The sequence below is a fragment of the Meriones unguiculatus genome, chromosome 2 (assembly GCF_030254825.1).
Source record: "Meriones unguiculatus strain TT.TT164.6M chromosome 2, Bangor_MerUng_6.1, whole genome shotgun sequence".
Lineage (NCBI taxonomy): Eukaryota > Metazoa > Chordata > Mammalia > Rodentia > Muridae > Meriones > Meriones unguiculatus.
Window position 1 is genome coordinate 26,773,303 of NC_083350.1, and position 13,764 is coordinate 26,787,066.

At 40.6% G+C, this 13,764-nt stretch overlaps 1 protein-coding gene across 4 annotated transcripts in view; it reads right to left on the reverse strand.

Moving 5' to 3' along the window:
- Nucleotides 1–13,764, reverse strand: part of Htr4 (5-hydroxytryptamine receptor 4) — a 182,138-nt gene that overhangs the window by 96,514 nt on the left and 71,860 nt on the right. For all 4 annotated transcript variants that reach the window (XM_060377191.1, XM_060377193.1, XM_060377194.1 and 1 more), the window contains exons 3-4: nt 4,053–4,178; nt 2,569–2,769 (exon numbers count right to left, since the gene is read on the reverse strand). In XM_060377191.1, the coding sequence (XP_060233174.1) occupies nt 2,569–2,769; nt 4,053–4,178 (327 nt within the window). The remainder of the gene's footprint in view (nt 1–2,568; nt 2,770–4,052; nt 4,179–13,764) is intronic.

The window sequence follows — 13,764 nt, forward strand, 5'->3', positions numbered from 1 at the left end:
TTGTATGGTTTTGGCGTCTTTGTCAAAGATCAGGTGTCCATAAATGTGTGGGTTTATTTCTGGGTCCTCTGTTCGGTTCTATTGATCCACCATTCTGTTTCTATGCCAGTACCATGCAGTTTTTAAAACTGTTGCGCTATAGTACAGCTTAAGATCAGGGATGGAGATACCTCCAGAAGATCTTTTATTGTAGAGGATTGCTTTAGCAATTCTGGGTTTCTTGTTATTCCATATGAAGTTGAGAATTTTTCTTTCCAGGTCTGTAAAGAATTGTGTTGGTAATTTGATGGGAATTGCATTGAATCTGTAGATTGCTTTTGGTAAGATGGACATTTTTACTATGTTAATCCTGCCAAGCAATGAGCATGGGAGATCTTTCCATCTTCTGATATCTTCTTCTAATTCTTTCTTCAGAGACTTGAAACATTTTTCATACAAGTCTTTGACTTCCTTGGTTAGGGTTACACCAAGTATCTCCCCCTTTTTTCATAAGATTCCCTGCACTGTGCCCAAAGTTTGGCTATGAGTCTCAGCATATGTTTTGTTACCCTGCTGGTTAGAGTTTTTCAGAAGCCCTCTGTGATAGGCTCCTGTCCTGTTTCTTGTTTTCTCCCTCTTCAGTTATCCGTCCATTTTTGAATGAAGATTGGATTTGATTGAATGAAGATTGCCTTTTTGAATGAAGATTGAGCATATTACTCAGGGTCTCTCTTCTTGATTAGCTTCCTTAGGTGTACAGATTTTAGTATGATTATCTTATATTATATGTCTAATATCCACTTATAAGTGAGTACATACCATGTGTGTCTTTTTGCTTCTGGGATACCTCACTCAAGATATCTTTTATAGTTCCCACCATTTGTTAGCAAATTCATGATTTCCTTGTTTTTAATTGCTGAGTAGTAATGTCCAATTCTTAACTGCTTCACTAAGTCCTGAGTCTACTTGAGGAAATGCTTATGAGGGAAGATGAGCTTAAATCTGGAAGCTAGCCCTTTCCCCATAGAAGACCTTTATTTTAGCATTTGTCTTAGGGCTGGCCAGAGTCTGTTATCTACAGCAACAAGATGAATTTTCTTCTATTTTTATTCCATGCATGGCTCATTTTCTTCCCCTGGCTTTTTCCAAATCTCACTGACTCCCAGCTTCCCTTTATTCCCAGCCTTGCTTTTTCCCAAGATTTTGTATTATGTCTAGTCTCAGGGATCATTATAATGATCATCAGATGTAAGTTACACTCTAGGAGTTCACTGTGTTTTCTGCTCTCTCACATTTTATATACTGTCTTTAATGTGTGTTTCACATGTAGACATCCAATTATAAACAAGCTAAGACACACAAATTTCTAATTATGACACATGGTGGCTCTTAGAGTTGGCCACTGGTTCAGTTATGCACCTCTCTTTATAGCTATGCAATGGAGTTTCATGTTACAGTCACAGAATCTAGGCAATTCAACATTGTGTTCTTGTCAGCAAACAAAGAGTGATTTCAAAAGTGGAGGCTGTCACACCTGCCATTGCAATCAGTGCCTTCATGAGACAGGAAGTGAATCTGCTGTTCTCACAGCAGGCTTCGGTTCATAAGGACCCGCCCTAGATGAGTAATTTTCCAAGAAACCATCATTTTACTGTTTAAAGGCAAATATTTCGACTCTATAGCATACTCTAACTTTGGTTGACTGTTTTTCCAAGTCCTCAGTTTAAGAGATGCATCTCTCCCAAGGCAGGGGAAGTAGGCTGTGGATGGTTGGAGAGAGAGTGAGATGCTATCCCTGACAGTATAAGCTCATGAAGTTTTCATCTCACATTTCCTTCTGGGTTTTAGTCTCTAAGCCACATATGCTCTCAGAGTTATCAGACTTTTAAAGTATTTCCTTTCATCTGTTATTCCCTGAGAATGATGAGAAATTAGACAGTGGAGAAGGCTGATAAACATACATCCCAACAAATGAGGCAAAGGTCAGAACCATCAACCATCCTACAGTATGAAAACAAACACTCACAATTTACATTAGGGCTGAAATGAGAAACTGGAATTTTTAAAAAAAGCAATTATTGGAGGTTTTATTATCGACTTCATAACTTTCTAGGAAAAAAAACCCCACTATCACATGAACTTAGCTAGACCTTATTAGATGGCCATATTTAAGGAGACGGTCATGAGTGATATCACTCTGAGTACAGAGTGATATCATTCTGAACTGGCGCGTAACCTCCTGAGCAGATGCACTAATTCTTGCCACCTGGGTCCCTTGACCTTTTTGTTTCTGCCATCGGTATAAAATAGGAAATGAACTGGCTGAGGATACCTATCTGCACAGTAAACTCTACACAGCAATTACTGGACAGTGCCAACCTTTGGGTCTTCAGTATCTCTGAGAGCACTTGGCTGAGAAGGATCCCTCTACAAGGACTGCCCTGGTACACAAATCACTGAGTTCCGAACATCTGTCTGTCTGGAACTAATTTTGTGTGGTCATTTAGGAAGTAAAGAAAGACACTGGGTAATATTTACTGGGTTGCTGGTGTCAAATGCGCCCCGCTCTGCAGATCACTCTGCTCTTACCTATCCAGCGAAATGCAGCACAGGTGAAAAATTGATGCTGTGGTGAGCAGGACATCCAGAGAGGTCCGGACCAGGCAGAACATCTCCCCGTAAATCCAGATGTCTTGGACCAGCTCAATGGCACCAAAGGGCATCACCAGCACCGAAACCAGCAAATCGGCAAAGGCAAGAGACACAATGAAATAATTGGTTTTTATTTTCCTGTGAGTGAAAAGGTATAAGCAAGGTGGCAGGAGAAGGATGTGGGAAAGAAGGTGGGGAGAAAGAGCGAGGGAAGAATTGGGGAGAGTGGAAGGAAGGTAAGAAGGGAGGTAGAAAAGGAAAGAAAAGTCACGCATTAAACATAATCCGAGAGATTCAGTTTCCCTTCTGCATCATGAATGAGAAGATTCTCTGTGTTCCTTGCTTCTTCTGACCTTTCCAGACCCAGGTCATGCCCAAAGCCCTCTCTCCTTCTCTCTTCTGGCCCTTTTGGCCTGACCAGAGGCCACTGGTGTATGGAGAACCATTTACACACTTGCACGCTCTCCCACCTACTTTCCTAGCCCCTTCCCACCATGCCTTTGGTCCTGGATTAGGCACTTCAGTGAGGTATCCCAAGATGCTGCCCTCACAGAGAGTGCCAAGCTGTATCATTTTTGGCTGTTGGGTGACCTCTTGTGTACCCCATAGGTGTGACCCCATGTACAACTCTGCATTGTGCTTTCTCTGCCTCTCAGAGAAATGTCTTGCTTAGGGAGGGGATACCTCTACCTCATCTTCTCTTTCATGGCCAATGCTACTTCGTCCAAGCTATGCACTAGAAATTCCTGGTGAACTTTAGCAAATCTCAGTGGCCGGGGTTCAACTCAGATCAATTAGACAAAAACGTCGGGTGGATAATATCCTTTTTTACTAAATATTGCTACATCAGATACATGATGGCCAAGTAAAATTTGATTTTTAACAATTGATACTTTTAAAATATAAATATCTTCACAAATATTGACAGGTAACACCAATACAGTAGTATTTTGAAAAGCATTTTAGGTGATTGTACTTATAGCCACAGTTGAGGCTGGTGATGTACAAAATATGGTAGATCTGGTCTTTATTCCCTAAAACAATCATTAGTTACCCTCTCATTCCCTGAAACATTGATAGCAGGAATAAATGGACATATTATATATATTATTTACCCACTCATTCCCTGAACTATTGGTAGCAGGAGAAAATATATATATATTCTAATGTATGTATATACATTCCATATGTGTGCATGTGTGTATTCCAAACAGGATGGAAGTACCCTAGGGAGCTCTTATGGTTAAGTTAGTGCTGGGGTTGTAGGATTATGTGTGCTCTTTTTTCTATTTTTCAAAATATGTCCCCATGAATGTTTTACATTATCACAATAAATTAAGATGGAATTTATTCAGATCCATCTTTACACGGAGATCCCTCTGACACCCATGTTTCCTAAGAGGTCCCCCTGTACTGCTCACCTGAGCTGCCTATCCCTGCACACAGCCACCATCACCAGCAGGTTGCCCAGGATGGCCATCAGGATAACCACCGAGAGGAATGTTAGCAGCACGACCTTCTCCACGGACCCGAAACCCTCGTTGGAACTGGGGGTTATGGGAACACAAAACACAAAGATGTGTGGGAGCAACAGAGACACTGGAAAGGTAATTCATTTGCTCCCCCTCAGTCTTCAGGAAGATCACTTCATCATCAATCAGCAGTAGCAGCATGTATTATGTAGCTAAACTTACCAAGATGGGCTCTCCCAGATGCCTGGAAAATATGAGAGGAGGATTGGAAAGGTAAACACTAGCCTTGACTGCATGGTTTTTTGTTTTTGTTTTGGTTTTTGTTCAGAGATTCACCTTGTCTAGTACTCAGGTGTTTACTTGGTTGATTTCTGTTTTGAACCCCTGACTCAGCTGCAGTGCAAACACACAAGGCCCTCAATTGTTTTATTCACCGATGTGTGTTAAATACATCATCCTCACTTAATCAGATGAAGGAGGTGGTGTGTGATCAACAAATGGTAGTAACTGGAACCAAGGGCTACATGACCCCAAGAGCTGTGCTTTTCTGTATCCCATTCTAGCTTGGGCAAAAGCTGTGGTTTGTAGGTGGGCTGTCTAGGGAGGAAAGGACATGCTCAAAAGGAAGATGTTCAAATGACCTCAGGTTCTGTGACACATACAGGACAAGAGGCTGAGTCATCTTCTACTTCATATCTGTGGTTGCTTCACTGACACCTTATGCCACTTTGACACTCATGTTCTTTTCAATCTCAGCTCAAGGTCAGACTCTACAAACTCTGTTTTGCCAGTATGAGCTCAGGACTTTGTCTTATTAATTTGAAGTGAGTATTCCCTCTCAATGAAAGCACAATATTTGCACGTTGCTCAGAAGCTTAGGGAAATAGTTATGCTCATGACATCACAAAAACTTCTTTTAAAGAAGTTTGAAAAGGCTTTTAAACTGTAGGACATAAATGGTCCAATATTATAATATATAATATATATATGTTAGTTACCACTAATATATATATTAGTTAACACTCATTCCCTGGAATATTGCTATCAAGAGGAGACATATATATATATATATATATATATATATATATATATTCTAATGTATGTATACTCCAAATATATATATATATATATATGTATGTTAGCACAGAAAACTGGGGGAACAAAGTTATTGGAACACTTTAGTGTTTGGTTTGAGAGAGGACATGTCTCTCCTTAACAGCACATGGAACACAGGGTCTCTCATCCTGCTTTACTTCTTGAACTAAGAAATTAAAATGGGCATTGAGCCCTGGTGGCCAGAGTTGTCTCACTTTTGTATTCTACCCTGTTTACAACTTTCTTCTCTAGGCAAGTACAGAAGAAATCATGCCAATAGGAATAAGGAACAATAATCTTTAGCAAGTCAGAGAATGGGTAAGCCTCTCCACTCTGCTGACAAGCCATTCTTTACATTTGACTGAAATGTTTAGAACTAGAGTTCATATAAAAAGGATTGTCCCTCAACTGAGGGATGGATACAGAAATTGAGGTACATTTATACAATGGAATACTACTCAGTAATTAAAAACAAAGAAATCATGAAATTTGCAGGCAAATGGTAAGAACCAGAAAAGATCATCCTGAGTGAGGTATCCCAGAAGCAGAAAGACACACATGATATATGCTTCATATAAGTGGATATTAGACATATAATATAGGATAAACATACTAATAATCTGTACACTTAAAGAAGCTAATCAAGAGGGAGGACCCTGGGAAAGATGCTCAATCCTCATTCAGAAAGGCAAATGGAATGGACATCAGAAGAGGGAGAAAATGGGGAACAGAACAGGAGCCTATCACAGAGGGACTCTGAAAGACTCTACCTTGCAAGGTATCAAAGCAGATGCTGAGACTCATAGCCAAACTTTGGGCAGAGTGCAGTGAATCTTATGAAAGAAGGGGGAGCTAGAAAGACCTGGAGAGGACAGGAGCTGCACAAGGAGAGCAACAGAACCAAAATAATCTGGGCCCAGAGGTCTTTTGTGACACTGATACTCCAAACATGGACAATGCATGGAGATAACCTAGAACCCCTGCTCAGATGTAGCCCATGGCAGTTCAGTGTCCAAGAGGATTCCCCCGTATTAGGAACAGAGACCAACTCTGACATGAACTCATGGGCTGGCTCTTTGATCACCTCCCCCTGAGCGGGGAGCAGCCTTGCCAGTCCACAGAAGACAATGAAGCCAGTCCTGATGAGACCTGATAGACTAGGGTCAGATGGAAGAGGAGGAGGACCTCCCCTATCATTGGACTGATGGAGAGGCATGGGAGGAGAAGAGGGAGGAGGGCTGAGATTGGGAAGGGAAGAGGGAGGGGGTTACAGCTAGACACAAAGTGAATAAACTGTAATTAATTAAAAAAAATAAAATTTGAAAAGAAATAAAATATAAAGCAATTCACCAAAAAAAGGACTGTTCATCTAAATTATGCTTCTATACTAATGTTTCATCTGTCAAGAATGCAAACTGAATATGGAAAATTTCATTCAATAAAAACACAGTGATTTATCCACCAATAAAAACACAATGATTTTTAAACTACTTTTATCTGAAGCAACATTAACTGAGGTAAAGCCTAGCAAAGAAGGAAATAGTGGTTGGTTTTCCTTGTACTCTTCTGAGACTGTGATTGAGAAATTCAGAGGCCCCATGAGTCTTGCTACTCCTCAAGGGTTTGGTATTTTATGATCACTCTTCTTTATAATTTTAAAAAAAGTTTACTTAGTTTATGTGTATGAGTTTTTTCCTCTCTCTCTCTCTCTCTCTCTCTCTCTCTCTCTCTCTCTCTGTGTGTGTGTGTGTGTGTCTGGTGTCCACAGAGATCAGAAAAGGGCATCAGATCCCCTAGAATTGAAGTTACGGATGATTGTGAGCTATCCTGTAAGTGCTAAGAAGCAGACCTGGAAGAGCAATGAGTGTTCTTATCCACGGCACCATCTCTCCAGTGCTGATGCCCATTCTTTATAAAAAGTGGGTTCCTTAGTAAGGGGAACAGGGACTATTTCTGACATGAACTCAATGGCTGGCTCTTTGACTTCCCCCTGCCCCCTGAGGGAGGAGCAGCCCTGCTAAGCCAAAGAGAAGGACCTTGCAGCCAGTCCTGAAGATACCTGATAAGCTAGGGTCAGATGGAAGGGAAGGAGGACCTCCCCTATCAGTGGACTTGGAAAGGAGCAGGGAGGAGATGAGGGAGGAAGGGTGGGATTGGGAGAGAATGGGGGAAGGGGCTACGCCTGGAATACAAAGTAAATAACCTGTGATTAATATAAAAAAATAAAAATTATTTTAAAAAAATAAAATAAAATGTGCTTTCAGAGTTTGGCTGCTTCTTGTCATTGTTGTCTGCTTATGTCAACCCTTAGGTAATGCACAGTAGCCCAACAGACATTTCTCATCTTCATTGTGTTGACTGTCTGAAATAACTTCTACAGTTATTTGTAAATCCCCCTCACAGATTGTCTTTGGTTACATTTTCACTGTAATTTGCAGCGCTCCTGAAGTATCTAGCCTACAGTAAACGTGGTGTGTGGGCATATGCAGTGCATAATAAGTACTTGCTAGTTTGCTGACTGAGTGACAGGTGTAATATTCCACAAGGGCAGGCATATTCTCCACTGTATTTCAAAACATTCTGTGAAAACGTACAGGAGATTTTACCTAAAGGGGAGAAGATCCAGGGATAAGATTTTTTTAAAGGAATTTTTTTTTAACTGAGAAAAGATACAGTTCACTTGAAATAAGAGTAGATTAACATATTTACTCATTCAACTCTAAGGTAGGCTGAGCATGGCTCTAAGAAAAATAAAGCAAAGAGCAGACAGATACATCAGAAAATATGTAGTGTTAGTTCCATAAAGGGTAGGGAGATCAGGACTGTCTGTAGGTTTAGAAGGTTGCCATCTTTGTGTTTGGAGAGGAATGTGCGTATCTGCACATGTATGTGGAGGTGTGCTCTCCGATGTGGGCATATGTGGAAACCAGAGATGTTTCTCCATGTTTTTTGTATGTTTCATTTTATTGTTTGTTTTGTTTAGCTGTGTGCTTTGATACAGAGTCTAACGTTAAGTTAGAGCATGTCACTTGGACTACATTGACTGGCTAGGGAACCAAAGCAATCCACCTTCGCCCCTAGTCATAGGCACCAACACCATTCCCAACACACACACACACACACACACACACACACACACACACACACACACACACACACACACACAGAGTTTAAGATGCTAGTGACGTTGCTCCACCCAGAAACCTGCATTAATTGGACTTGCCTGCCATCTGAATGTCAGAATTTTTGAAGCCCCCAAGCCATTCTTGGTTTGTAACCAAGGCTGAGTCTTACTGAAGAAAGATACTAAGTATTAGATAAGAACCTTCCTGTTTCCAGGGAGAGACCTCACCGGCTTCCTGGAATTGTTCTGAACTTGTGAAAACCTATTGAAGAACGCCTGGCTCTACCGAGAGACTGCTTCACACTGGTTAGGGTAGCTACAGTCAAAACTGAGTAAAATCAACAAAACCAAGTGTTCTCACGAGTGTAAGAGATTTGGAATCTATGTGTATCTCTGGTGTGTTCTGGAATGACCACATGAACCCAGGAATTCAACTCTAAATACATACCTTAAAGAACTGAAGACAGGGACACAAACAGAAGTTTTAATAACGATGTTCTTAACAGCATTACTCGTAAGAGCCCATAGACATGACTTACGGTCTTATGGCCATGATCAGACAGTAAATAATCAGAATGCAATAGATATGTAAACACATTTATGTCTTGGGCTATTCTGCCGCCACAAAAGGCCTGAAGGTGTGACAGACACATGTTTCAATATTGGTATACCCTGAAGATATCATACTGGGTGAAATGCACCAGAAACAAAAGGACAGAATCACAGATTAGACAAATTCACAAGGAAAGAAAGCAGAATAATAACGACCTAGGCCTGAGGTGCAGGAGAATGGGGGAATCGTTATTTAATAGCTATCCTTTGGGGTTCTGGAAAAAATTCTGGAAATGGTATTGATGGTAATAGTTCCACACCATTGTGGATGTACTTCTTATCGTTGAAATGTGCAATTATAGTCACTATCGAATATATTACTAGCCAATTGTCTATTTGTGTTTTTCTAATAAAAAATTAACATATGGATGCATATACATCAGGATGCTACTCTACAAGACTGATGAGTCACTGGCCAGTTGGGTAATTTTCAGTCCTTTTCTTACCTACAATGGATGATGTGAATAGACCCTTAGCAGGCTGATTCCCTACAAGCTCACATTCCTCATTAGACTCTTAGCTGATTTTCCTTTTTTTTTTTTTTTTTTTTTTTTGAAAAGAAAACATGTTCAGAGTGTCTGTGATGAACACCTCTGGCTACAAAGAATCTGCATTTAAAGAATGTGGGTCAGACAATCAATGTCATGGTTCATTGGTGGCATGCCAATTAGGAGCTGGAAGAGGCTAAACATTAAATTGTGAGTGATAGGCAACAACTTAACCATAGAGAGATCTTTTCTAATTAGACAAAAATAAGTATAAATTCCAGTTAAAAATGATTAAAACAAATTAGGATCCACTTTCTCAAAATCTGTGTTAGATCCCTGGGTTGCCTCTGACACCCTCCAGGAATACTGTCAAGAGCAATTAGGCAGTTTTCTCCACAGAGCAGCCATCTCTACTTCATGGGTTCTCTGACAGCTTTTCCTATGAGTAAGTTTTCTTTCCTTTCTTTTTCAGTGATCTTCTGACCCACTGACAAAGAAATCCTATAAACTTGCTGGCTGTGTTTAACATTTTCTTTGTTCTTTGTAAAAGGAAAAGCAAAGACTAAAACTGGGTTTTTGATTTGGTTAGTTTAAATAAAAACGAATGTCAAAGGACAGCATTAATGCAAATAATTGTTCTAAGTAGCACAAGCCTGTACACACACTAGCATAAGGTGTGGATTAGGCTACGGATGGTATTTGCTTCTACACTGGCAGTATTAAAAATAAGCCACGTGACTTTAAAACGTTCACCTATTTCCTCTGACCCTCCGTTTCTTTGTGGATCAATTGAGAAAACTCACTCAAGTGTCTTAATATCCGTCAAATACTTACTGAGTGGCAACCACATGCCAAATGCTGTGCTGGACCTGAGCAAAGTCCTTGTTGTCAATGAGTTCACACTATGGTGGAGACAGAGAAGACGGAGGGGTCAGTCAGAGAGCAAATGCAGCTGTGGTTAGTACTTCAGGGAGGTCCTCTCACACTCCCTTTGTTATTCACTGCCTCTCCTTTCCCAATATAATTCCATTTTTAAAATCTCAGGTGAAGTGTAGGATTCTGGCTTTTTAAAGAAGACAAGGATGCTCTTCCTGAATCACGTTCTCCTCTATTTTGTGGAGGAAGGATGAAGGTGCACATGGCTGTGATGGCACAGAGAAGACAGAGGTTGACCCCAAATGTCTACCTCAGTCAACTTTTCACCATGTGCTTTGAAACAGGTTCTCTCACTAAGCCTGGAGCTTACCAGTTCAGCTCTGCCAGCATGCTACAAAGCCCAGGAACCCTACCGTATCTACTTTACCCATGCAGGGATTGCAAGGGCATGCTACTATGCCTGGCATTTCAGTGTAGATACTGAGGATTGGGTTTAGATACCCATGAATACTTCCAGACTTCTGAATTACGCCTGACTTACAAAACTCTAAAGGGCATAAAAACGAAGGTGTGGTATAGAGCAATTGACTGAGAGGAAAATGGTAGGTAATCCAGGAACACTGCAGATGATATTCAGGTGACCTTTGCAGAGAATTCAGATGCAGAGAAAATAGAGGAGTAAAGCTTACGTGCAAATGCCTTGAGATAGGAGATACTTTTGGGATCTCACTCAGAGAGGAAAGAACCTGAAATGAGCTCACAGAGTAATAAGGTGTAGACTCGGAGGAACGTTCCTTTGTGAGGAGAGGCTGAGGTCCTACTGGAAGATACAGACGTGGAGGAGAACAATGCCAGGTGGGAATGAATGTGAGAACAAATCAACAAAGCTGCTAGGTGGGTCTTGAGAAGACAGTCAAAAGCACAATGCTTAGAGTAGAATGGGAACTACGAGGAGAGAAGTAGGTGGCTCATCTGGAGGCAGGGGAGGTGGTCTTCCTCACAGAAGAGAACATCAGCTGGTTGTCTGGTGCCAAACAGTCTGCCTAAAAAACATACCTACAAGTGACATACAAACTGAAAAGATTGTATTTAGGAATATATATATATATATATATATATATATATATAATATGAGTGTGTGTGTGTCTCTCTATATATACATGTATATGTATGTACACAATAACAATTAATAAAAGAAGGGGCCATGAATTTGAAAGAGAGTAGGAAGGGGTATATGGGAAGGTTTAGAGGGAGAAAGGCTGTAATTACGTTATAATCTCAATGATGAAAAAAGTTGAAAAGAATCAGTAGATCCAAAGAAGAAAGTGCTTACTACAAGAGAGGTAGAATTAAAAAATGTTATTTAATATCCAATTTCCAAAAAGAATAATAGCATAGATAGAGGTAAGAAGTAAAAATGAATCCATATTTTTAATTTACATGTGTAGATACATGGTATTAATTTTATTAGGTGGAAAAACAAGGTGTGAAACATCTGTTAGAGCTTCAAGTATACATGTTAAGTAAACAGCTAGGTGCCTAGAGCTACAACTGAGAAGGTATAGCCAGGCAGGAAATACACATGATATTTGCCTCTTGGAGGGATGTAAACATCCAAGAAGGGGTCAGAGTCTTGACTTAAACATGCTGTAGAGAAGGTAGCAGCTGCAGATACTGAAAAAGAAAGTAAAAAATATCTTTGGAGCACCAGAGAAGTGTGACATTATAGAAGAAAAAAGAAAAAAGTTTCTTGACAGCATGCTTTGTTACTGTGGACAGGGGTGGAGGAAAACAAAATGGCAGAGTAAGATGTGATTGCTACTGGGACAATGATGGGAAAGGTCAACAGAAAGGTTCAAAGTGGGGACAATGGTCACATATGACGCAGTTGTGGATAAAATTAAAATAAAAAGATGGATAAAAAAAAAGCTAGGGAAATGCAAATCAAAACAACCCTGAGATTTTACCTTACACCCATCAGAATGGCCAAGATCAAAAACTCAAGTGACAACACATGGAGAGGTTGTGGAGAAAGGGGAACCCTTCTCCACTGCTGGTGGGAATGTAAACTTGTACAACCACTCTGGAAATCAATCTGGCGCTTTCTCAGACAACTAGGAATAGCGCTTCCTCAAGATCCAGTCATACCACTCCTAGGCATATATCCAAAAGAGGCTCAAGTACACAAAAAGGACATTTGCTCAACCATGTTTGTAGCAGCTGTACTTGTAATAGCCAGAAGCTGGAAACAGCCCAGATGCCCCTCAACTGAAGAATGGATGCAGAAATTGTGGTACATCTATACAATGGAGTATTACTCAGCAATGAAAAATAAGGAAATCATGAAATTTGCAGGTAAATGGTGGGACCTGGAAAGGATCATCCTGAGTGAGTTGTCCCAGAAGCAAAAGGACACACATGGTATATACTCACTCATATAAACATACAACATAGGATAAACCCACTAAAATTGGTACATCTAAACAAATTAAGCAAAAGAGAGGACCCTAACTAAAACGCTCAATCCCCATCCTAAAAGGCAAAGAGGATGGACATCAGAAGAAGAAGAAAACAGGAAACAACCTAGGAACCTGCTACAGAGGGCCTCTGAAAGCCAGAAGAAGAAAACAGGAAACAACCTAGGAACCTGCCACGGAGGGCCTCTGAAAGCCTCTGCCCTGCAGACTATCAAAGCAGATGCTGAGCCTGATGGCCAACTGACAGGCAGAGTGAATGGAATTTTATGTAAGAAGTGGGAAATAGTAAGAGCTGGAGAGGACAGGAACTTCACAAGGAGAGCAACAGAACAAGAAAATTTGAACACAGGGAACTTCCCAGAGACTCATACTCCAGGACTATATTCATGGAGATAATCTAGAACCCCTGCACAGATGTAGCCCATGGCAGTTTAGTGCTCAAGTGGGTTACATAGTGATGGGAAGAGGGACTGCCTCTGACATAAACTGATTGGCCTGCTCTTTGATCACCTCCCCCTGAGGGGGGAGCAGCCTTACCAGGCCACAGAAGAAGACAATGCAGCCATTCCTGATGTGATCTGATAGACTAAGATCAGAAGGAAAGAGAGGAGGACCTCCCCTATCAGTGGACTTGGGGAGGAGCATGCATGCAGAAAGGGGAGGAAGGGTAGGATCGGGAGGGGAGGAGGGAGGGGCTTATGGGGGGATACAAAATGAATAAAGTGTAATTAATAATAATAATAAATAGTAATAATTAAAAAAAATAAAAAATAAGCAGCTATCAGGTATGCTCAGAGAGCCCCAGGTCCTTGTAGGCTGATACATTGAAACCATGAAAACCAGGCCAGCCTGTTTTCTTTGGGAAAAACAAAACTTTTTATGTGAAAGGAAACAGAGAAACGTAGGACATAATAACACTGGGGTAAAATTGAGAATGACTCGGGCAAGATAACAGTAATTCTTTATGTATTTACAAACTGATCATCACA